Source organism: Mauremys mutica, chromosome 1 (assembly GCF_020497125.1).
Source record: "Mauremys mutica isolate MM-2020 ecotype Southern chromosome 1, ASM2049712v1, whole genome shotgun sequence".
NCBI classification, from domain to species: Eukaryota; Metazoa; Chordata; order Testudines; family Geoemydidae; genus Mauremys; species Mauremys mutica.
In genome coordinates this window covers 245,797,313-245,823,666 of record NC_059072.1, presented here as the reverse complement: position 1 = coordinate 245,823,666, position 26,354 = coordinate 245,797,313, and the positions used below count along the sequence as shown (strand labels likewise).

The 26,354-nt window shown below is 43.7% G+C and overlaps 1 protein-coding gene across 5 annotated transcripts in view; it reads left to right on the top strand.

The window, feature by feature from the left end:
* Nucleotides 1-26,354, top strand: part of LOC123363999 (lysozyme g-like) — a 36,878-nt gene that overhangs the window by 8,000 nt on the left and 2,524 nt on the right. For 4 of the 5 annotated variants that reach the window (XM_045005678.1, XM_045005702.1, XM_045005685.1 and 1 more), the window contains 5 exons: nucleotides 5,036-5,128; nucleotides 6,838-6,939; nucleotides 9,109-9,305; nucleotides 16,161-16,299; nucleotides 17,432-17,957. In XM_045005678.1, coding sequence (XP_044861613.1) covers nucleotides 5,086-5,128; nucleotides 6,838-6,939; nucleotides 9,109-9,305; nucleotides 16,161-16,299; nucleotides 17,432-17,565 — 615 coding nt within the window. In that variant the 5' untranslated portion in view covers nucleotides 5,036-5,085 and the 3' untranslated portion in view covers nucleotides 17,566-17,957. Of the gene's footprint in view, nucleotides 1-5,035; nucleotides 5,129-6,837; nucleotides 6,940-9,108; nucleotides 9,306-16,160; nucleotides 16,300-17,431; nucleotides 17,958-26,354 lie in introns of those variants that run through there. The other variant, XM_045005712.1, reaches the window with a different exon arrangement.

The following is a 26,354-nucleotide window of genomic DNA, read 5'->3' as shown; positions in this document are numbered from 1 at the left end:
AGACCAGAGCTGATTTTCCTGGTATTTCTAAGGTAAAAAACAAGCAGTTGGGAAAAAATACCATAAAAAACCCCCAACCAAATAAAAGACAGCCCCCCACTTTCCAGTCTTCATTACCTATCATAAAGAAGCAAAACAGGGCATGAACAGAAGCCTGGCTGGCTTGTTCTTATCACACCATATGCATCTCTAGCCTATTAGAAATTTGTGAGTGTATTCAATAAGAGAGTAGATGAAGGAGAACTGGTTGACATAATTTATTGGAACTTTCAAAAAGCCATTGACAAAATCTCTCCCATAGGCGGTGTGCAAACCCCCTGTTTGGGAAGCCTGGCCCCCGGACCCGCCTCTTCTGACTGAGACTCCGCCCCATCCCAACCCTCCGCCTGAGACCTTTCCCCACTCTGTCGTTGCCTCCCCTTCCTCCTTCCCTCCCTCCACTCTTTCCCACTGGAGCCAGAGGAGCCCCTCATCCCTCACTGTGGTTGGAGGAGCCTTGGCCGGCCTGGCTGAGCCACCTTGAACCCTGGCCTGCCCACTGGAGCCACCCCAAGCCCTGGCTGGCCAGAGGAGCTCCAAGCCCCGCCGCAGCCCAGCCCCGGGGCCATGGCAAAGAGCATTAGCAGAAGTTTGGGGAGGCTTATTCCTCCCAGATGGCAATTTAAGAACCAAAAAGCCTGACGTGTCCAGGAAAATACGGATGTATGTTACCTCTACCTAAAGTTCTTTTTTAAAAAGATGGGCCTGAACTAGAAATGAGCTCCTTTTCACATGTGTGGGTCCCCGCCACTCCCTGGGGGTGTGCTAGTATGACCAGATGTCCCGATTTTATAGAGACAGTCCTGATTTTTGGGTCTTTTTCTTATATAGGATCCTATTACCCCCCCACTCCCTGTCCCGATTTTTCACACTTGCTGTCTGGTCACCCTAAGGTGTGCACATGTGTGGGTCCCAGCTGCTCCCTGCCCCCACTCATTGAAGCAGGTGTGCAGGGTTACTGCCTGGGAACTGCAGGGCACCAGTGGACATGGGGCTGTCTGGACGCAGGGCAGGGGCTGACTGGAGGTAGGATCTGGCTGCAGGCAGGGCAAGGGGTGAGGGGCTGGCTGGAGACAGGGGTGTGTGGTGTGGGCTAGCTGGCTTCAGGCAGGGCCGCAGGGGGGTGCGGCCGGGGTGGCAGGGCTGGAGACAGAGGACTGCGGGACTGGCTGGCTTCAGACAGGAGGGGTGCGGCAGGGGTTGGCTGGAGACAGGGCAGAGGGTGCGGGGATGGTGCAGGCAGGGCAGGGGCTGCAGGCAGGGCCGGCTCCAGACCCCAGCGCGCCAAGCGCGCACTTGGGGCGGTGTCCCGCGGGAGGGCGGCAGGCGGCTCCAGTGGACCTCCCGCAGGTAGGACCAGCGGACCCTCCGCAGGCACATCTGCAGGAGGAAGCAGCAAAGAATCCTGTGGCACCTTATAGACTAACAGACGTTTTGCAGCATGAGCTTTCGTGGGTGAATACCCACTTCTTCGGATGCATCTGTTAGTCTATAAGGTGCCACAGGATTCTTTGCTGCTTCTACAGAACCAGACTAACACGGCTACCCCTCTGATATCTGCAGGAGGATCACTGGAGCCGCGGGACCGGCGACCGCCAGAGCGCCCCCCGCGGTGTGCCGCCCTGCTTGGGGCAGCGCAAATCCTAGAGCTGTCCCTGGCTGCAGGGTGGCTGCGGGCGGGGCAGGGGGTGTGGCAGGGGCTGGCTGGAGATGGGCTGGCTGCTGGCAGGGGATGCGGGGCTGGCTGGAGACAGAGGCTGGCTGCCAGCAGGGGGTGTGGGGCTGGCTGCTGGCAGGGGCTGGTGCAGGCAGGACAGGAGGTGCGGGGCTGGTGCGGGCAGGGGTGCGGGTACAGGGGGTACAGCCCACCCTGTATGGTGAGTGCCCCCTCCTCCTCCCTCCCCCACCGGGGTAGCAGCAGCAGCCCGGGGCTCCCCTGCTTCCACCACCCCAGCCCTGTAAATAGCCAAGGGAGCCCTGGGGAAGCGGTGGGGCTCTGGCGGCCATTTAAAGGACCGGGGCGGCAGAGGTAGCTGGAGCCCTGGCCCTTTAAATAGCCCCCAGAGCCCCCCGCTACCACAGGGCTCTGGGGGCTATTTAAAGGGACCGGGGCTCCCCTGCTTCTACTGTCCTGGCCCTTTAAATAGCCCCCAGAGCCCTGGGGAAGCGGTGGGGCTTCGTCGGCTATTTAAAGGGCCGGGGCGGTAGAAGTAGCGGGAGTACTGGACTTTTTAAATAGCCTCCAGAGCCCCACAGCCCTACCCCAGGGCTCTAGCAGTGGGGCTCTGGTGGCAATTTAAAGGGCCTGGGGCTCCAGCCCCTGCTGGGAGCCCAAGGCCCTTTAAATTGCCCCCTGGGGAAGCCGGGCCACCCCGGTACAGCGCACCGGCTCTTGCCAGTATGCCGTACCAGGGCTTGGGCACGGGACCCTCTTAGGGGCGGGGCCCGATTCAGGGGAATTGGTTGAATTGGCCTAAAGCTGGCCCTGCTAGTGGCACCCCTCCCACCCAGTCTGGCGCAGGCACCTGAGGCAGCCGCCTCAGTTCACCTCATGGTAAGGCCAGCCTTGAGAGCAGTCCCTGGGTCATCTTCTGGTCCAAGCTACACCAGGCCCTGAGCCAAGTGGTGTCACCATTACTGTGTTGCCAGATGTGGCTCGGCCTAACCGTTTCTGTATCCACTCACGTTGTTTGGAGTAGGCCTCTTGCCATCTCTGTTGTATAGCAAACGGGGCCTCCTGCTGTTTCTGTTGATTTTCCATCAATTGCTTAAGATGGATCCTGAGTCTGTTGTTGCTAATCTTGCTGCTGCTGCATTGCAGCCAGCTGCTGCTGCTCTGCTGCCGCTAACAGGTGGATTACCTCCACCATCCTTCTCCTTGTTCTAGGGGCAGGCCAGAACCCCACTTCTGGTACCACATGTGACTGAGCCAGTTTTCTCTTTCTCCCCAAATACACAGTCTCTTGCAAAGACGTTGATTTTCTTAACAGGAGCCAGCAAACCAACAGAAAAATACTCTTTTAACTCAGTCCTTTCAGATTTCAGCTCTACCCCCAGGAGCCTCTGGTAGCTTCCCAGTTCTGCTCCTTCTCTGGGGCAGTAGCCTCAGGCCTGTTTCTCTGAGCAATTACCCCATTTCTCCAGGGACCGACCACTGGAGTTAGCTCAGCTCCACTCCACTCTAGCTTCCTTCCCCAGGCACAACATGTCTCCATCAACCTCCTCCAACTGCCCACTAGCAACCCTTTATAGGCCCAGGTATAGCCCAGCCCTCTTTAATTGGCTGGACTGGACTCACCTTCTCTGGGCCAGCAGAGATGGGCTCTGTCTATCCATGGGGACCAGCCACCCTGTGTCAGAGTTTCATTTATTCTGTGAAAATCTGGAAAAGAGGGAGAATCGTGAGGTGCAAAAAAAATGGCAGATGACAGAAAATTATTAAGTTAGTTATGACAAGAAAATACTGTGAGGAACTTCAGGGAGACTTAACATATTGACAAAAACAAGTTAGAAGGAATCATTCGAAATACTTCTACACATTGCTGTGTTCTAAATCCATTGTAGCCAATGCAGAAATGACATGGGGATTGTTGTGAACTGTTGCTCAATGAAAATAACTATTCAAAGTGAAGCAGTGACTAAAAAGCAAATAAAATGTGAAGAAATGAAGAGTGGAATGTTTTTTCAATATTATTTGCTATAATACTATTATGTAAATCAATATTATGGCCTTACCTGGATTACTGTGTTCAGTTCTGGTTATCATATTTCAAAAGAGAATATAACTAAAATAGAAAGGGGGTCAGAGAAGAGAAATCAAAATGATTAGATGCATGGGGCATGGAGTGACATCCTTAATGAGAGAGACTGAAGAGATCGCAACTAAATTTAGAGAGACGACAAGTAAGAGGGAATATGGTACAAATAAACAGAATAATGAACGTTATAAGGAAGGTAAATCAGGTTTTCCTAACTACTTTCTTAGAATACTGAACAAGGGGATCTTAACTGAAATTGAAGCAATACATTTAAAAATAATAAAAAGACATTTTTTACATGGTATATAATTCGCTTGTGGAACTCATTGCCACAAGATATCTTTGGGGCCAAGAACTTAACATAAATAAGGATCAGAGACTATATATAAACTTTTATGCTTCTTGGCATGAATCAATCACTAATAGATTGGGATTAGGAAGAAACTTCCCCATGAGCAGGTTATTCAATAATTTCTCCGCTTGTGCATTTCTCGGACCTTCCTTTAAAGGGATGAACAAAATCTTGTATCCAGTTCATTCAGAGTGGGAGCTATTCTGAATTATGCTCATTAATAAAATCCTATGGGTGCTTATGGAAGGCCAATTCCTTACACATTGACTTCAAAAAGAGCTCTCCTTGCGTAAAAACTCCAGCATTTGTCCTTTAATGGTTGTTACTGTGTCTCTGTTTTACAATGATTTTTAAACTATGAGGCATCTGCTCATTATTCAGATTACTTTGTAGAAAACCAGAGTAATGGAGCAGCTACAAAGGGTGGTTGGAGGTCTTAATCTCCTCTGTCCTGTTCACAGAAATAACAAATTTAGCAAATACCTGCACAGCATGTTTAAGGAAACCGTCCACATATAAAGATGCATGTATAGCAGCAGCCGGTCATGCTGACCACTATGAATGTATTAATTCCAGCTCATATATCAGTGGGGGGTTTATTTAGAAATAAGCTATTACTATATTTCATGAGAGACAAACGATCAATGTCAACAAAACTAATTTATTACAGCTTGATTCTGAGTTTATTCTCTCGATTCTCATCTACGGTGTAACAACCTTATTTGTGTGCTGTGTCAGAGAGTCAAAGACATTCTTCTGGTCCCAGTATTTATATATTAATAGAATAGAATTCCTTTCTGTCTCAGTGTTTGCATATTTAAAAAATGGGGTCTTTGTACTTCTTCACAGTAGCATTGCACATTTAGATATTGTCATTTCTCTGCAGACTTGGATTCATTTTCCAACTCTCTTGGGTGCTTGAGAAGAACCCTCCCCATGCTACTAACACTGATGATTCTGGGCCTTGCTGCCCTTTTTGGTGAGTTTGGGGTCTATTTCTATTTCACTAAGCTCACTGCCAAAGCAACCATGGAAGAAGATCTTTGTGGGGATAGGGAGTGTTGTATTTATTTAGATAGAATATATGGGTTGCAAAGAGTCAAAGGTGTTAACCTACCCAGTCACTGCCCAACAGTGTTAAACAAGGTTTGGCATACAGAGACCTCAGCCTGATTAATACCATGGCACTCACACCATTAAACATCAGTTTAACCTTGTATTAAAGATATCAGAAAGAAGGAAAAACAGTTAAAGCAATTGAAATGTAAACTATTAAGTATTTTAACAACATCCCTTGTTCCCTTTCCCTTTAGCCAGAGGGAATTTTTCAGAGGAAAATACCCCTTGTTCGACAGTAGTGTAGATGATATCAAGGATGGTAATTAAGGTCCTCTTTGGGGAAAAGAGAAGAAGTTAGTTGAGATGAGCTGAAGATGTCATTGTTCCTGTTGTTGATAAAGTCCAATTCCATTTCCTAAGAAGAGCAGACAAGACAAAACACTCACAGAGAGGGGGAAGAAATGAACAGCAAAAACAGAAAATGTAGCTTTTATCTCTGGTGCTGACTCTCATTTGCAATCTCATTGCTGGAGAAACACAGGCATTTGCTGAGAGTGACCTCTTATGGACGTTCACTCCCTTTTAGCAGTTGAGCTCACAACTGGAGTAAATTTGTCGGCCCAATTATCACAACAGGAGTGTGATTGGCATGCTGTTGAACTGACAGGAGCACCTCTCTCATCCTGGATATCCTTCTCTGCACAGTAATTTGACTGTACCCTTGGTTCCAGACTTGGATACAGCCTCTTGGAGTCTGCTCCCTTCTGGGGAGAGATGAGGTGGGGTTAATGTAGTCCTAAAAGAAAAGACAAAATACCTCCACTGCCAACAAAAAGAGCCAGTTCCCCACAGTCTCACACAGGGCTTCTTATCCCGTGTGTGCCCAAACTCCTGACGCTGAATCCCAGGACTCCAAAAATAATAGCTAGTCATGCTGTTTCCTCAGAGGCCTCAGTCAGCTGTTTGCCAAGTAGACACTCCGCGTTTCCTGGGGCCAAGGAGATCTATGTACTAGCTCTATTTGCTCATGAATACTGCCCAGCCTGAGCTAGGATCCTCCCTTTTAAGGACTGACAATTCTTATGGCATGTTGAGGTTGATTAATCCCAGAGAAACTCTTAAACCCTTCTTGACTGCAAGGGAGAGCTACCCCCTCTCACAGGAGAGATAAGAGACTTAACACATCATAGGATTGCCTCACCATTCCTACAAAACCTAATTATGTACATGGAAGAATGAGTTTGGTTCAACAGTAAATGGACTATAAATAAACTACCTCAGTCAATGGCACACACAGTACCAAAGATGATTCTTGCAAGAGATGGGGATCGGATGCTGTCAGACAGGAGCACCTGGGTCTAGAGGTCAGGATGTTCCTGTCTTGCCTCTTGTAGATCCCAAATGAAAGACACATCTCTTTGCACAGCCCTTCTCCGTCAACAAAGGCATTAAGTTCTGTGGAGCAACTCCTCCTTCCCAACAGATCTCTTTCAAACATAAAAAGACACCTATGGAATGCGCTCCATCACCTGAGTGGAGCAGAGTCGGGTTCGTGACTTTGAATTATTTTAGCTTTACTTATGTTCGCAAATGGTCCTTAATGTAAAATCTCTCCATGTCATTTTTCAGGTACTTCTGAGAGTCAGACTGGATGCTATGGTAACATAAACAACATTGATACCACTGGGGCTTCCTGTGCAACTGCATCACCAGAAGGCTTAAGTTACTGTGGTGAGTATAACTCTGCTGTTTTGTTGCTGTATTTCATCACATAGAGTCGTCACAATGATCCATAGTACTTTGCAAACGCTATGTTGGTGGGAGAGCTGCTCTTGCAGACATAGCTTCTGCCACTCGCGGAGGTGATTTTTTTATGCCCGCGGAACAGCTCTCTCCCCTCAGCATAAAGTGTCTTCACCAGATGCACTGCAGCGTTACAGCTGCGCCACTGCAGCTCAGTACATAGAGACATCCCCTAAGACAGAGAGGAAGACTTAATAAACCCTTGGTGTTACTCCGCTGGCTTCTAGCCCAGGAGGATTTTAGCCCAGAAAGGTAATAGCCAATATTTACACAAGCAGCTTCTACCATTTGAGGTCCCCAACTTGAGACACTTAGGGTCAATTCCCAGAAGAGCTCACACAAGCACTTCTAGTTAAAGTTATCAGGAGCTGTGAGTACTCCAAACTTCTGAAAACCAAGTCCAAAGTGCTTTGACTGAAACACCCAAAATTAATGGTGACTTATCAAAATTTGGCCCAAGTGACTTTCTGAAGGCTACACAGAAAGTCATTGAGAGAGCTGGGATTAGTACTGAGGAATTCCTGATCCTAGTCTCTGGTTTAGTTCTCGCTGTTTTATACCTGCTACATGCACATCAGATCAACAGTTTGTCTGGTATTGCTGGTAAAAATCAAAGGAGCTCCCTATTTTTTTACTCTACAAATAAAATTGGACTTAATGCCAAACCCTCCCATGCTGAGTAGGATTGAGATTCCCTCATAACGTGGGATGAAATGGTGCTAAGACTCCAAAAGAAACTGAGAGGAAAGTGCAAACATTGGGAACTAATGTGTCAAATTGCAGCCTCCCAGCCATGCCCCTAGATAAGTCTTTTACGTCTGTCCCAAAGAATCCTACCAGTTCTTCTATTTTGAATTCCCCTCTCAACTTTGAAGCCCCATAGTACAGCCCTATTCTTCTGGCCACAGAGGGGTAGATGAGGCTCCTCTCAGTTCCTGTCAACATCACTCCTGCATCATCTAGAGCAAGGGTGGGCAAACTTTTTGGGCTGAGGCTGAGGGCCACATCTGGGTGGGGAAATTGTATGCAGGGCAGGGGGTTGCGGTGCGGGAGGGAGTGTGGGGTGTGGGAGGGGGCGCAGTGTGCAGGAAGGGGCTCAGGGCAAGGGACTGGGGCAAAGGAGGAAAGTGGGGTGTAAGGGGGCTCAGGGAAAAGGGTTGGGGTGCAGGAGGGGTGTGGAGTGAAGGAGGGGGCTCAGGGCAGGGGTGCAGGAGTGGTGCAGGGTGCGGCAGGGGGCTCAGGGCAGGGGGTTGGGGTGCGGGGGGGCGGGTACAAGGGGGCTCAGGGCAGGGAGTTGGAGTGCAGGAGGGGTGTGAGGTGCAGGCAGGGGGCTTAGAGCAGAGAGTTGGGAAGCGGGGTGCAGGTGGGGTTTGCTTACCTAAAGCGGCTCCAGGGTGGCAGCAGCGTGTACCGGGGCCAGGGCTGGCTCCCTGCATGCCTGCCCTGTCCCCGGCCCCGTGCCACTCTAGGAAGCGCTGCGGCCCCGAGGGCGGCGAGGGGGCGGGAGGGGTCCGCGTGCACTGCCCTTGCCGTACCTCCCCAAAAGTTCCCATTGGCTGCAGTTCCCTGTTCTTGGCCAATGAGAGCTGCAGGGGGTGGTGCCTGGAGGCAAGGGCAACGCACGGAGCCCTCTGCCCCCTCGCCCGGGGGCTGCAGGGAAGTGGTGCCAGCGGCTTCTGAGAGTGGCGCGGGGCCCACAGGGGGCAATCCCATGGGCCAGATCCAAAGCCCTGAGGGGCTGGATCCAGCCCGCGGGCCATAGTTTGCCCACCCTGATCTAGAGGGTGACAGGTTGCTGTTGATTTCTCTTCAGAGGCTAAGCACATTCTCCTGCCATCTCCCCACCAAGGCCATTCACCTTCATCTTGGGGCCAAAAGACATGGGAATTAAACCTAGCTTTTCCATATTATTACAAGGCCCTAGTTTGTTTGGTTTTTTTTGGCTTTGACACATTGTCAAAATTCATTCTGTGACAGGCACTATGCACATTACTCTCACAAGGATTATCGATGGCACAACAGAGCTCTTTGCTTTTGAAATCTCTTGTTGACATTAAAATGATTAACAAAACACCTTTACCTGTATTTTTACTACAGGGGTTGCTGCATCAGAGAAGATTGCTGAGAGGGACTTATATAATATGAACAAATATAAAACCATCATTAAGAGTGCTGGTGCCAAAAAATGTGTGGATCCAGCTGTGATCGCAGCTATCATCTCTCGAGAGTCACATGCTGGAACTATCTTATTGAATGGCTGGGGTGATTATGGATATGGATTTGGTTTGATGCAGGTCAGTAACTATCAATAAACTAAGAATAAGTGTATAGCCGAGTGTTACAACAGGGAGCCTCCTGCATTTCTCAATAGTGCAGCTCAGGCTGATACGTGGCACATTCCTACAAAACGAACTATTGCTGAGGCAGCAGCACATTGCACTGGCATATGTCAGATCTGGGATTATAGAGGCTGCTTCTGGAGCTGCAATGTCAACATCCATTAATTCCATGGGGTTCATATAATTCCCTGAAGAGGCCGAACATTGTACTCTTCCACTCAGAAATTCCATTTCTTGTTATTACTATTTACTTTTTCAGGAAGTATTTACAAGTTTACAAATCCTTGCCACATAAATACCAGATACAGACCAATAATCATTACAACACTGAGCTTTGTTTAAAGACATTATACAGCAGTACAGTCATTCCATCTCATAATCTCTGATTGCATATTTTGAACAGACCAAGCATGTCTATCAAATCGTAATATTCAATAAAAATTGGATAGGTGTGCTATTTTTGTTGCAGGTGAATCTATTTATTCTGATAATTGAATAATGGATTACTAAATAGCTACGTATCTATTTGCCCTCCATCTATTTTTCTGGGTACATAACTGATGCACTAGTTTTCCCATTACCAACTCCCATATTTTTTGAACCATTCCCTGAAAGTTGAACTATTTTTCTTTCTCCATTGAGAGGCTATCAGTAACCAAGCAGCTAGTCGTAGGTGAAAGATTAATTCTTCATTTCCTTTTATGTGACCATTTTTGCTAGGAAGGCCCAAGAGGATTCCCAAAGGATCATTTGGTAATAAATATCCAACAGTTTGTGATATTTGGTTACAAATTGCATCCAGTTACTCTCCAATGACTGGACATGTCCACCATATATTTATCAAATATCCTCTTTCACCACCATTTCTCCAAAACTTATCCTACCGATCTATCAAACCCCATTCCTCTAGGGTAATTTGTCTATAGTACAGATCCTTTTCCCAGACTATCATATATGACATTTTTTTTAGGAAACTTATCTACAAAGATTGATATCACTTACTTATAATTTTTTGTTTCATAATTGACAAGACACCATTGCTTCTATTAGAGTAATCTTGCTGTGTACAACAGCTTTTGTAGAAAGTTGAAAACATAATGCGTAACTTGAAAGTACTGGTACCATGGAGAATAGGCCTGTTAATGTTATTTTGATCTCTAAATAGGTTAGAAAAGTTTCTTTACTGAACAGCTGGCCAACTGTATGCATGCCATGGCTTTCCCTGTCTTTAAAGCTCACTGGTTCGTGATCTGGATTACGATCTGGATTATTTCAAAGGGGTGTTGTTGGCGAGGGAAAATAATTTATCTTATTTCTAAATCTGTCCCAAATCCATAGAGTAGCCTCAAATTCAAGCATGTGTATACATTTCTGGAGAGTGATTTTTTTATTTATTTATTAATCAACGATAACCTAGAGATGTTTACTCCACTGACTCCACTACTGCTTTTAGCTGACTGGCTTGATAGTACCAGAGACTATCTGGAACAGCTGAATAACCCGGTTCAACGGGTCTCTCCAAAGTATTACTTCTGGGGGAATTCTGCACCAAAAAATTAAAAATTCTGCACACAATATTTTAAAATTCTGCAACATTCTGCATATTTTATTTGTCAAAATAATGCAATATAATCATTCTGGTTTCAATTATTTAGGTAATTTATTTAAACTACAATACAATGGATGGAGATTGGGAGTGGGGACCATTGGAGGAAACCTCCAATCCCCTTGCCTAATAGTAATGTAGCTAGTAATTAGTTATTAGTCAACAAATATATGCAGCCATATGCTCAGTGTTACATCACAGGCAACTGAAGAGCAAGTGAGGGCTGGGGAATCAAACTCACAATTTATATTGGCTACTGATCATCTCCAGAAAGGTCAATAGCAAACAGTTCATGGAGCACATTTTGATAAGAATTTTTTTCAGTCCAAAAATTTAGACCGGTTCTAACCATTAAAGCACCATAAGCATTTATAAGGCCATATTGTCCTTTACACCACTCTGCCATGTAAAGGAGCCTTAAAACTTATACACCTGTTTTATACTCTTGAGGTAATTCACAAAGACAATGGGAACAATTCACTAAGCAGGCAGGCGGCTACATTTTGCTTTGCCTGAGGGGACAGCCTGCACCATGCCTACTTCCTCAAACACACCCTGAAGCCCTCCCCCTCCATGCCGAGCATGCTGCAATAGTGAGCAAGAGGGACAGAGTGTGTCTGTCTCTCACACACAACTGCCCACCCCTTCACACACCCCCGGTGGTGATTTATGTCTCTGTTGGCTGCTCCAGGCTCCTGAACCGACCTGCCTGTGCTGCCAGGGAGGGACACATGACTGCTCTTGTGGCTTCCCTTTGCTCCCCTGTCAGAAGTCATTTTTCTATGGGGAAACAAAGAAATATGAGGGGGACATGAATTCTGTGCATGTGCAGTGACACAGAATTCCCCCAGGAGTAAAGTATCTGGATTTATTCTTGGTCTTTTCTTATTCCATAGAAATTCTAACAACATCCTCTGTATTCCAGCTAGGGTTTAAGATAAGATGATCACAGAAAGATTTTGAAACAAGATATCCTTGGCAAAATTTTCATTTTGAATGGGACTATTCTTTCCAACCAAGAAATTGCATTCTTACCCCAGCACTTCAGATCATTTTTCATTTGCTGAAGTAGTGACTTGGCATTTACATCATAGACCTCTTCTGGGTTGTTTGATATTTGAATTCCCAGGTATCATAGAATTTGTTGCCCATCTGCCCCCAAATATTTTTGGAAGCAATTACTTCTCAGAGTCTTTCAGACTTACAACTAGCATTTCAGATTTGGCATAATTTACTATAAATCCAGATATTATCCCAAAGTCAAAGATTTATTTATAAACTAATTTTAGCGACATTTTGGTTTGGATAAAAATAACATTACATCAGCTGCATGAAGCGCTCATATCTGATGGGTTCCTGCAAGTTTTATTCCTGTGGCAAATTCGCTGATACTTATCCTTTGTGCAAAAGGCTCCATGGCCAGTGCAAAAGTAAAGGAAACAATGGACATCTCTGCCTAGTCCCTCTGTGTAATTCAAACAGGGGACATTTAACCTCATTAAGTCACAGAGCTGCTTTCAGGCAGGTGTAAAGAGCAGTTATCCGATTAAGGAACTGGGAACCAATGTCCCTATGGAACAGGACAGGAAACAGAAAGTTCCAGTCTATTCTGTTGAAAGTTCTCTCTGTGTCAAGTGATCTTTTCCTGGTCTGGCATTATGGATGATTCCAAGTACTCTCATAATATTGCTTGATGTTTCTCTGGTGTTAACGAATCCAGTCTGATCTGGATTTATATAAGATGAGAGCATGGACTGCAATCGGCTAGCTAGTATTTTGGCTAAAATCTTTGTCATCATACAACAGTGATATGGGCCTATAAGAGCTGCACAAGGTCAGATATTTTCCAACTTTAGGCGGGGGGAAACAGCATTAGATTTTTTCACAGGCTGTGTAAGTTCCTTTTCTAACAGAATATCAGTGAAGGTTAAGAATTTATGAGCAGTCATACTGGGTCAGACCAATGGTCTATCTAGCTCAGTATCCTGTCTTCCAACAGTGGCCAATGCCAGACGTTTCAAAGGAAATTAGCAGAACAAGGCAATCATCAATTGATCCATCCCCTATCATTCAATCTCAGCATCTGGCAGTCAGAGGGTTATGAACATCCAGACCATGGGGTTGCAACCCTGACCATCTTGCCTAATAGTCATTGATGGACCTTTCCTTTGTCAACTTATCCACTTCTTTTTTGAACCCGGTTATAGTTTTGGCCTTCACAGCATCCCGTGGCAATGAGTTCCACAGGTTGAGTGTGCATTGTGTGAAGAAGTACTTCCTTTTGTTTCTTTTAAGCCTGCTGCCTATTAATTTCATTGGGTGACCCCTGGTTCTTGTCATATGTGAAGGAGTAAATAATTCTTCCTTATTCACTTTCTCCACACCATTCTTGATTTTATCATAGACCTTTATCATATCTCCCTTTAGTTGTCTCTTTTCCAAGATGAATAGACCTAGTCTTTTTAAACTCTCCTCACATGCAAGTGGTTTCAGCCTCTTAATCATTTTTGTTGCCCTTTTCTGTACCTTTGCCATTTCTAATAAATCTATGTTGAGATGGGTGTGACAGGATCACCTGGGTACAACCTGGAAGTGGGGTACCGCTATGCCCCTTAATTCTCTAGCCTGGGCTGTCTCTCACAATGCTTTGCCAGTAACAAGCAGCAAACCCCTCCAGGTGCTGCTATCACTCAGCACAACAGCATGTGGAGCCACATACCCATATAGATTGCATGAATGCCCCTAGAATCACACAGATAAAGGCACCAGCCAGTTCCCCCCAGCTCCCCAGCCTTGCACCCCAGAGCAGTACCATCCTGCCCTGGTCAGAAGCCTGACCAGTGTAAGTTTATAATCCAGTCTGCCCCTCCCTCAATGTGGAGAGAACATGCACAAACCCCTATAAACTAAGCTGAGGTTTCCCAAGCACTTTAAGCAAAATACACTGTTTTAGGTAAAATATAAAACAGATTTATTAATTACAGAAAGATAGATTTTAAGTGATTGTAAGTGGTAGGCATAAAAGGTCAGAGACAGTTATCGCAGAAAACAAAAGATAAACATACAATCTAAATCTTAAACCTTATTACACTAGGTAGTATTTAGATCAAGCAATTTTCTCACCCCACTGTATGTTATAGTTCTTAGTACACAGGCTTCTCCCTTAAGCCTGGACCAGTCTGCTCAGATGAAGTCTCTGTCTTCTCAGCATTCTTATTGCTTCTAATGTAGGTGGGGGAGAAGAAAGGCAAAGGCATGCTGCCACTGTTCCCTATTTTATATCCTTAGTCCGTGTGCCTAGAAGACACTTACCCAGACATGTCCTGGTGGGCTTTGCTGAGTAACCGGCTTGGGCAATCCCCCTGACATAGTCTTGTGCAACAGAGTCATGGGGTCGAGCAGTCCCCATTGTATGCTGCTTGGGCAACTGTTATTGAATTGTAAATCCCTTGATTGCAACTCACCTGTTGATTAATGGTCATTGGACAGCCTCCTGGGTGGGGATCTTTTGTATATCACGAGCAAATTTACAGCATATTTCAATAACAACCATACAGCAAAATCTCATAACTTCATCCATACTAATGATATACATATTTGGACAGAACAACAGATTTCAGCAGATTATGACCTTTCATATGATGTCTTACATGGCATGCTTTGTATGAAATATCACAATTACATGACAGTGGTGAATATAGGGGTTCCAGGGTGCTGCTTTGAAGTACAGAGTGCCACAAGGGGGTAACCAGAACTGCATGCAGTACTTAAAATGTGGGCATACCATGGATTTATATATGTAGTGACATGATGATATTTACTGTCTTATTATTAATCCCTTTACTAATGGTTCCTAAAATTCTATCTTTTTTGACTGCCACTGCACATGGAGTGGATGTTTTCAGAGAACTATCCACATTGACTCTAAAATCTCCACTAATACTTCCTTAAATTCTTCGTAAAACTCAGCCAGAAAGCCCTCAGGTGCCAGAGTCTTACCACTTTTCATACTTTCTATTGCTTCTATTGTTTCTTATGTTATTTCTTTATCTAAAGTCTCTTTGTCAATTTTGTTTCCATTTGGCAAGCCTGCTACTTCTGGATATTTCTGAATAACTTCATAGCTTGGAGTATCTGAGGTAAACGGATTTTTAGAATAAGCAGCAAAAGTAGCACATATTTTATTACAGTGTGCAACTCTCTTCTGCTGATTAAATATAATGGAGGAATAATACATTGCTCTTAAATCCTTTTAAGCCAAGAGTTTCAAACATTTTCAGAGGGAGTGTCCTTAACTGAAAGAAAAAAATGTGTGTGCCTCCCCAGAGTTTATTAAGACACTATAAAGAACTGAAAATCCTATACTTTACACAAAGACGAGTGATAGAGTAGAAGGGCTTTGAGCGTGAAGGGGTGCATGAAGTGGGGGGGGAAGGTCGGGTCCTGCACCTGGAGTGTGTAACACAGAGGGGCAGTCAGGTCCTGTCCCCAAGGGTGTGACACAGCGGGGTTGCATCCTGCCCTTGACCATGGAAAATCCAGTGAGAGCAGGTTAGAGAGCAAGTCCCATGGTTCCTGTCCCACATGCATAGGCACAGCGCCCCACTTTGCCTCTTTGGCTCTCACCACAGCATCACATGATGCATCCAGATGTGTGTGGGCAAGGCGATGCCCCGTCTCCTTCCTGGTGCTGCTGGATCGCCTGCCATGAGCTGAGTGGTGGCTGCTCAAATACAGTGATCTGGTCAGCTGGATGAAGCCCCTGGGCCACCAGTTGCCCATCCCCGATGTGCTTGCTTAAAAGTGGTCAGGCCATGGCCTCAGCGACCCCTTCGGCTCCATGGCCCATGAGCCCAACTATCAAATATTACTTCCAATGATGCATGACCTGACCGTGTAATGGTGCCAATTTCTGCAGATTTGGGCTGCTTCATTAAGGATTTAGAGATTAACCTGTAATTCATCTATAACCGAAGAGAGTCTGAATAAAACGTTTAATCTCTTTCCCCTGCGTGCAATTCTCTCCAGCAATCTGAGAGGTTGAATTGTTGGCACAGAGAAGTCAGTGCTGTATTGAAGAACAAAAATTGATTAATTTATCAAACAAACTTTGAGAAATAAAATCATGTAGTGAATGTTGAGAGGGAAGAACTACAAAAACACGTCATCTTTTCGAGAAGTAATGTTCTCTCTGGCTCTTCTAGGTTGATAGACGCTACCATACAGTGGTTGGAGCATGGAATAGCGAGGAACATGTTCTTCAGGGGACCAGCATCCTTGTTAGTATGATTCAAGGAGTCCAGAAAAAGTTCCCCGGTTGGACAAAGGACCAACAGCTGAAAGGTACAGTATAGACGGCATTCAGTCCAGGAGCTGAGGGAAACTCTAGGACAAAAATCCTATTAAAACTTTATTGTCTTACTGACACTCTAGAATAGTAAAAGCAACAAAGAATCCTGTGGCACCTTATAGACTAACAGACGTTTTGCAGCATGAGCTTTCGTGGGTGAATACCCACTTCTTCGGATGCATCCGAAGCATTCACCCACGAAAGCTCATGCTGCAAAACGTCTGTTAGTCTATAAGGTGCCACAGGATTCTTTGTTGCTTTTACAGATCCAGACTAACATGGCTACCCCTCTGATTCTAGAATAGTAAGCATTTAAAAGAATCTCATATAATTTTTCACCACTGATGGTGCAGGTCTACTTTTTGATTTCCCATAGCTTGAGCCGTGAAACTAGATTAGTCAGTTTCATACAGTTTGTCCCATTTTTTTAGCACAATGTTGTGTGCTGGGTTTCCAACGCTACCTGAGGAATGTTTATAAAGCCTGCCAAAATACTAGTTAATATTGACATTTGGGCCTCTACTATTTTATCATGAGTGAAATCCTGGTGCCTCTGAAGTCAATGACAGTTTTGCAGTTTATTTGAATGAGTCCAGAAGTGCACCCTATATTTTTATAGGTGTGTAGGAGGGAGGTGCATTTTTGGGAACTGGACAGTTCGTCAGGGGATTGCAAAATTGTGCAGTACCATATTGAGCCGAGAAGGGGAGAAGAATGGAGTGTAAGGTCATGTTTTAACTTTCTTCCTTGCAGTCATTTTCAGGACTGATTGAAAAGTAAACAAGGCAATTGGATTTTTATAATCTATTAAGAACAGACCTAGTTCAAAGATTAAAGTCTTCTGTTTGAATGTGGTTAGCCAAATGCATACTGAAGGTTCACCAGCAAGCTACAGTCATTTGTTTATGTAAAATCCCATAAAAATCATCTGATTTTGGGTGATTTCAGGAATTTATTAAAACTGTTCACACACCGGTAGTTAAGTCTGCACACTGTAATAAGGCAATTCACTCACTCCCAATTTTTTTGTTTTAAACACACTAGATAAAAACGAGACAGCTCTGTCTGGAATGGTGGTTTGTTTTTCTTTTAAGTCTTATTAGCTATTTTGATGTTTCCTTCCAGGTGGGATTTCTGCCTATAATGCAGGACTAGGAAATGTCCAGACCTATCCAAACATGGATATTGGCACAACCCACAATGACTATGCCAATGATGTTGTTGCACGAGCCAAGTATTATAAGAGAAACGGATACTGAATCTGGGAATTCTCTGCTTTTCAGATACATTGTGGCTCTTATAATAATAATTCAGGTGTTCAGGAGAGATACTATATATTTGGGGGAGATTAGAAGCTGAAACCTGCAAAACCTTAATGATGCAAATAGGCCCATTGTCAGTAGTGGGAAGACTTGCTTAAATAAGGCTTTGCAGGCTCAGGCACCAGATTTTTAAATTCTACAGGTAGTTAAACATTGTATCATACCAAAAGAAATAGTGATGGGAATATTAATAATATTCTACCACATCTGATTATTTCTCTGAGTTATTAAAGCTGCTCTGTCTAACTATTTTTAGTCTTCTGCCTTCCAAATTTTAAACATCTGCAAATTTCAATATCTGTCATTGTCTTAAGAAATAAAAAGTAGTCTCTTCAAAGAAGAAGCCTGTATTTCCAATCTGTGTGATTTGGTTTGACAATTTATTTTTTCAGTACAGCACAACAAGCATCTATCAATTTGTTGTATAAGGGTGTTTTAATCTGCATGTACTGTCATAGAATATCAGGGCTGGAAGGGACCTCATCTAGTCTAACCTACTGCTGAAAGCAGGACCAATCCCCAGACAGATTTTTGCCCCAGATCCCTAAATGGCCCCTTTGAGGATTGAACTCACAACCCTAGGGTCAACAAGCCAATGCTCAAACCACTGAGCTATCCCGCCTTGCCATTAACCAGAAAAATGCATAGAGCCTGTGATTAATGATTTCAAGCAAAACGGAACTATTCAAATGGAAATAGAATTAAAAAATCTCATTGGGAACATAAGACTGGCCATAGTGGGTCAGACCAAAGGTCTATCTAGCCCAGTATCCTGTCTTCTGACAGTGGCAAATGCCAGGTGCTTCAGCAGGAATGAGCAAAACATGTAATTATCAAGTGATCCATCCCCTGTTGCCCATTCCCATCTTCATGGCCACCAAAGACTAGGAACTGAAGCAAGATAAAAATAATCAGCATCTTTTCAATTGCACCTTAGCAAATGACTGTGACAGAGTGCTAGGCAAGAACAGCTGAGCCAGCGCTCTGGCCAGGGCAGCTCCAATCAAACAAAGCAGAATGGAGCTGTTTAAACAGGGCTCTGCCTAATTTGTGAAGGTAGGAGAGCTGGAAGACTAATTAAGCCAATAGAGGCTACAAATAGGCACAGGAAGGAAGTGGGGTGGGGGGAAGGAGATAATTCTTTTCTGCTTGTTATAGGAGCTGGTGGGTGTCTCAGGGTTGTTGGAGCAGAGCTGTATAGAGTATGAAAGTGGTGGGAACTCATATTGTAAAGAAACTATACAAGCTGTTTGACAGCAGAAGGGACTCTGAGCAGTTTGTGCCTGGAACAGAGGCAGGAGCTGTGGGTCCTGTCACAAGGAGAACAATATATTTAAAGCAGATCAACAGACTTCTAAGGGAATTCAATGAAAACAAATTGTGCTACATGAGATATGGCTTTTTCTCTGCTGTCAAAGGCCTTAATGTATCATGAAATGAAAAGGAGTGATAAACTACGTGAGAAAACCTTAGTTCTATCTAGTACAGCATGTCTCACACTCTTGATTTCAATATCTGCAGTTGAGCACTTTTTCTGGAGTGCATTCAGAATCCACTAGCTCCCAGTGTTCAGGGGAGTGAATGGATAAGGAGCACTTTTGAAAATCTGGTCAGTTAATTTAGGAGCACAAGGGCCTGAATCAATGTCCATTGACATCAGTGGAAAGACTACCAATAGAAAAGAAACAATTCATGTTGACATATAGACCCTCCTCAATCTCACTGTCATGCTGGAAAACTCACAGGATTCCATGTTCCTGAAAACCCAAGTGATCATTCTGGGCTTCATGAACATATGTTACAAAAATAACCTAAAAGATAACATTACTGATCATTATTAAACTCAGAATATAGCCTGTTAGATTCCATCTGTCCAATCACACATGATTTTCTCATACCACTAGCCTCCATTGTCAAAACTTTCATCTAAAGTTAAACATGAGTATTTGTGTCTATTTTCAGATTCACAGAAGTATGTGTAATGATGTTTCCTAGTGGTCTTGCAAGAAATACCTGAAAAATATCCATATTTCTTTTTTCCTACTCCCCAAGCCATTTTCATCTGTGCATTTACCATGAGCAGAAAGATCAAATGGCTTACCTTTTTTCAGTAGTGTCCTCTGACTTTCATGTAAAGATTCTTGCAAATAACAGTCTGCAGTAGACTCACCTTGTAAGCACTCCAGATCACAGGGGTAACCCAGATTTGTTTGGCCCAAATGAAGGGTGTTGTGACAGTCTATATCCTTATGCTTACCATTTTTTCAAGACCTGTGGGATAAATCTGTAGCAGAAATGGCTATACTGGCTGATGCCTTTGAGCAAGCCCAGATGTCCAATGAACACAGAATGAGGGGCAGAAATCCAGTATAAAGGGGGAATTCCATTTCACCTGTGGGGGAAAAACGGGCAGTGTGATGCCTAAGAACTCACTACTACAAAATTATTCATCTCCTGGCAATCTCCACCACAAAGCTCATGTGAAGGAGGAGGGCCCAAAGAGGTGTTACCGGAGTAACTCCACTGTGCAGCTGAGGAATCTGTGCCCTAAGCTGAAAAAAATTAAGCCCCATCCAGTCCATGTGAATGTAGCTGTCATTAGTACAGAAACCCCAGAAACACCTACAGTTTGCATGACAAGTTTTGTGGGGACTAGCCCTGCAGAGCCAGATAGGGAACATATTAAGGTTGTCAGGATCAGTGATAGGGAGTGCATAGGATGGAGAGATTCCAGCGCACAGATTTCTCTGGTTAAGCAGAATGTGGTCCAAGAGACTGATATGTTACCTGGTCAAATGGCAGAGCTTATATTAATTGGAAGATCTAGGATTCCTGTGCCTTTAGCTAAAGTGCATGTGGAATGAGAAGATTTAGAAAGTGATTTGACTGTGGGGGCGGTGGACAAGAGTCTGCTGAAATGCTTGTTGGGAATGATTTTTTCAAGTGGCTAAGGCTGTTAATTTGGTAACTTGCAGCAAAAGGGGCTATTGTGCTGGGATCCCAGAGGAGAGTGGTAAAATCCCCAAAACCGCTGAGGGAAATAGAGAAGGTCTCGACTCTTCTGCAGCAGAAAGAAAAAGTGTCTTCAGGTGTGTGGGAGGCGGTGGGGGGGGGGGCTGAGGCTAACTCCTGCACGGTGGATAAAGGCAATACGACCTCAGGAGCAGGGACAGGGGAGGTGATGCCTGTAACTGAAGAAGCTTTTCCAATTGTCATCTCTCAGCATTTTTCAGATGAGCAAAGAGAAGATCCCACTCTAAAGAGCATAAGGAAGTGTGTCCAAGAGGGGGTCCCAGGAAAGGAAAATGGAGAGAGCTTTTTTGAAGAAGATGGGAAATTGCTTAGGGAGGCCCCTTTGGGAAAGAACAAAAGCCCTGGGCAGCCCTATAAGCAATCGATTGTGCCCACTCAGCATCATTGACAGTTAATATTGTTAGCACATGACTGTCCTTTTGCTGGTCACTTGAGGGTACAGAGACCTTATTACAGGTAGAAGAAATATTTCTATTGGCCAGGAATACAGAATGATGTATGGGACTATTGCAGGGCTTGTGAATTGTCAGAAAAGGAAGAGGCCTACAGGAACCCAGACAGTTCTTTTACATCCCTTGCCTGTAATACAGGAGACATGTCTAAGGTTATCAATGGACATTGTGTCCCTAGGCCATGTCCTACCCACTGAGGTAATAAGTATATCTTGGCAGTGGTGGATTTTGCCACTAGATTTCCAGAAGCAGTAGCTCTGTCTAACATTGAAGCAGAAACTGTAGCAAGAGCCCTTCTCACTATCTTTAGCAGAACTGGTTTTCCCAAAGAGGATTTTATTGTATCATGGATCAAATCTCATGTCACAGCTATTCAGCGAGCTATGGAAGTTTTGTGGGAGGAAACAACTTAAAACTGCCCCATACCACCCAGAAACCAAAGGCTTGGTAGAAAGAGTCAACGGGACCCTAAAATCCATGCTGGGAATGTATGCAAATAAAAGGGGTTAGAATTAGGTCAAATTGTTACCATTCCTGCTCTTTGCTTACAGGGAGGTATCCCATCCGTCTGTGGCCTTGTGTAAATGTTTAGCATAAAAAGATCTAGAAATGGTTTACAGAACTGATGATGCTGAAGAGGAAACAAAGCATTTAGTGGATAACAACTGTGGGGGCTCAAAAGCCTATAAAAAAATCAAGTCACATTTTCTATAACCGTATAAATAGGCCTAACCACTAGACACTAGATAGGATGGGATCTGAGTTACTACAGAGAATTCTTTCCTATGTGTCTGCCTGGTGAGTCTTGCCCACATGCTCAGGGTTTAGTTGATCACCATATTTGGGGTTGGGAAGGAATTTTCCTCCGGGGCGGATTGGCAGAGGCCCTGGGGGGTTTTCGCCTTTCTCTGCAGCGTGGTGCACGGGTCACTTGCTGGAGGATTCTCTGCACCCTGAAGTCTTTAAACCACAAGTTAAGGACTTCAGTCGCTCAGACTTAGGTCAGGGGTTTGTTACAGGAGTGGGTGGATGAGATTCTGTGGCCTACATTGTGCAGGAGGTCAGACTAGAAGATCATAATGGTCCCTTCTGACCTTAAAGTCTATGAGTCTATCCCAAGAATCAATGGGGTTCTCCCCATTTGCTTTCCTATATGGAAGGAAAGTGAGGGGACCTCTAGATCTCATTGGAGACTCCTGGGAAGGGAACACTGAAGTAAAGGAAGAGCCAGTGACTGAATATGTGCAGAAGTTTCAGAAAAAGTTTAAAGACATGATGGGTATTGTTCAAACTAACCTCAAAGACAGTCAATCTAAACAAAATGTGTGGTATGACAAAAATACTTGTAAATGCTCTTTTGTAATAGGAGACTTGGTATTGGTGTTAAGCCCTGTGAAAAGGAACAAAATGTAAAATACTTGGGAAGGATGCTTTGAGGTGATAGAAGTAGTAAATGAAGATACATATCATGTTAAACAACCTGATAGTAATAGTGTTTCAGAACTAGTTCAGGTAAACAGACTTAACACCTATCACAGCAGGGAAGCCATGGTAAACATGACCTGCTGTGTAGAAGGGAAAACTGAGGCACATCACCCCATTGGTTTGATGGCTGAATATCAAAGTGACTCAACTCTGGAAAGCATTGATTTATGCAGTGAGTTAACACCAGTTTAAAAGGCAGAGGTGTTATGATTGATGCAAAAATACAAAGAGGTGTTTTCTAACAAGCCAGGGAAGACACACTTGCTAACTCATAAGGTCATTACAAAAGGTCAACAGCCACCTCCCAGCAGACCTTACAGGGACACTGGCAAGGTACAAGAACAAATTTGTGCAGAAATATAAAGCATGTTAGACCTGGGAGTAATTAGAGTCCTGGGCATCACCTGTGGTCTTGGTCTCTAAGAAAGACCACCCTATAAGGTTTTATGTTGAGTATAGAAAACTCAATTCTGTTACAGTACCAGATGTATATCCTCTGCCTAGAAATGATGATATGCTTGACATTTTAGGCAAAGCTAAATATCTCATTTCTTTTGATTTAACTTGAGGTTATCGGCAGATTCCTTTGGATGAGGATGCACAGAAAAAATTCGCTTTCATCACTGATAAAGGACTCTGTGAATTCACAATGTTACTGTTCAGTTTAATTAATGCTGGGGAAACCTTCCAGAGGCTGGTCACCTGGTGTTAAATGGTTTACAGAACTGTGCAAGAGCATATATGCATGACATTGCAGTGTTCAGCAGCACCTGGGCTGATCACAAAGAACACTTGGAAATTGTGCTGTCAGAACTCAAGGAGGCAGGCCTAGATATAAAAGCCTCACATTAATCACTTTTCAGAGAGACGCGTGTGTGGCTGCAACAGTAGAATTTTGCCCTATGTAAGTAAAACAGATTAGGTGCCATGCTGCCAATGGATGGGGACCAAGTCAGGGCTTCAACAGTCTCTCTTCTATAGACTAAAAAAAAGACTGGAACAAAAGGATGAATGGAAGAAAGTATGGAAGCAGTAGATGAGAAGCACATAACACTCAGAGAGGTGTGGACCTCTGATAGCTTTACAGATAAGTCAGAATTAAATAGAGGTAGGAAAGAAAGCAGGATCACTGAATTTTTCCTGGCAATTTTAAATTCCAAATCTGGCAGTGTGTTTCCTGGGACCCTGCCATGGGCAACTTTTTAAAAAATGAATGCAGCTTTGAGGCATTTTAAAGGTGACTATGAAGAATTTGTAAGAAAAAATTAGGCTCGTACCATTCTTCATGACATATAAAGAGAGCCTGAAAGAATTTGTTTTACAGACTTAAGTTTTTCGCTTCTGATATAATTATTAATCATTATTATTATACCTTAGAAGTATCAGGAATGCCGTTTGCCATTTGAGCTTCCCCAACTTTAATTGGAGGACTTCTAGGAAGTCTTAAGGATGCTTATCATGAGCTCTAAGACATACCTTTATTGGAGAGGTAAAAGTGTTCAATCTTTAAGAAAGACTTCCCTTATCTAAAATGTTCATTAAGCATTGAAGGTATATAGGTGCTTTAGAGAATAATAAAAATAAAAACTCAAAGTTTTAAAACATCTGTCTAAAAATTATTTCAAGCCTCAACTGCTCAGCTTTCACTCTCTGCTCTTGCAGGTCACCATTTCACTAGTTCTCCAGTTATCATAAAATCTTCCAGGCGAGGCAGGATCTGAATTTCTTATGTAAAAAAATCCTCCCCAAAAAAACCAAAAAAACCCCACAACTTTAGAAATATGTTGAGCCTTCTTTATAATCATAAAGTAGCAAAAATTGGGCACAAACCTGTTTTTCTTCTTTGCTGTTCATCTTTAACACAAAAAGTAACATGACACTCTTTCAGTTTCCCTCTTCTTCTCCTTTGTCTTTTATTCAATTTTTTTTTCAGTTTCTCTGTCTCAGATCAGGAGATTTAATATTCCCCTATCACTCCTGCACTTTTAGAAGCCTAAAATGGCTCTTATTTAAGCTGTGTTTCTATAAAGCAGCCGATATTCCATTGAGCATTGAGAGACTACTTATTGCAATTCCCTTAATTAATGTGCAGATCTACTCGGAAAAATCATTCTGTAAAAATGCCACTGTGTGATTCCATGTTTATTGTCCCCATTTCTATATCAACTATTGTCAATTTACAAGTAAACAGATGTTTTGTCTAGTTCCTAGCTCCTGAGACTGAACCTAGCTCTGAGGCTATGTCTACACGCCAGAGCTTACAGCGGCACGGCTGCACTGCTGTAAGGTCTACCAGGTAGCTGCTCCATGCCGGTGGGAGAGAACTCTCCCGCCATCAAAATTAAACCACCCCTAACGAGCGTTGGTAGCTATGTTGACAGAGAAGCATCTCCCACCGACACTGAGCTGTCCACACCGGCACTGTTGTTGGTGAAACATTTGTTGGTCAGGGTTGTGGGTTTTTTCACACCCCTAAGAAACAAAAGTTTTACCAACAAAAATGCCAGTGTAGACATAGCCTGAATCAAGCTCCCTCACTCTCTTTCTTTTACTGTCTTACCATCAATGATAGATGATCTGCAGCCAAATTAGCCTTCAGTTATATCTGTGCATTTTCATTATTTACTTGTGTATTAATATAGATCAAAGTGATTGTTAAATGTATAAGAATGTCTTTGGTGTTTAAACTTCGTGAAAATTAATGGGATTTACATGCATTGTTTTCATTTACCTGTATCCTGTTATAATGTCATAGCAAACATTTACATTGTATATAACCCTGTAACTAAATAAACCCATCAAACAAGAAAGAAGTCTTGTGTAATGCAAATGAAGAACTTTAGCAGAAAGTGCTAATTCTTACACCAGTGAAGGCAAGTGGTCATTATGTGTGACCATTGGAGATCAAAGATGCCAAATGTGTTCCTCTCTCTCCACCAGTCAAAGAAAGAGCCAATGTGGGTGATGACCCTGTCAGCTTGTTTTCTGTCAGAATAAACTATAAGCATGTTTTATGGTTTGAGCATTGGCCTGCTAAACCCAGGGTTGTGAGCTCAACCCTGAAGGGGGCCATTTAGGGATCTGGGGCAAAATCAGTACTTGGTCCTGCTAGTGAAGGCAGGGGACTGGACTCAGCTCAATGACCTTTCAAGGTCCCTTCCAGTTCTAGGAGATAGGTATATCTCCAATTATAAAACAAATAATAATTATAGAACATACCACCAGTTTGAGGTGTCAGCCCTGCTTGTGACAATCCACCATGAGGTAGACACTCACAGCCCTGAGCCACTCTAGACAGCATGACAGTGGTCACACAGAAATAACTGATTAAAATTCAGCAAACAATTTTATTGATGATGCATCAGAAGGCAGTGTTAGCTCTGCATGCTAACAGAAGTTAAGAGCACTGAATTATCGTATTTATCACTGAAGTCAATAAATGTGATTGAATACACAGAAAGCAGTTCTGTTGAATAAGGTGGTATTTTTACAGTCATTTTCAAGACAGAACCACACTTTAAAATCTGTACCATTTATTAAAGACGAATAGGGGAAAAAAAGTTAAAATTAGTGAACTGTAAAATTATGTCCAGTTGAATGCCTCAAGGAAGAGCAGCTAAAAGAGGCAATTCAGAATGAAGGCTTTTTTGGCTTTGTTTTTATTTTTTATTTTAAGAATCCAAAGCTGTGGTAGGACAATACCTGCTCCATTCTTACATACCAGCATGAATTATAATGTGATATCAGAGCTCACAT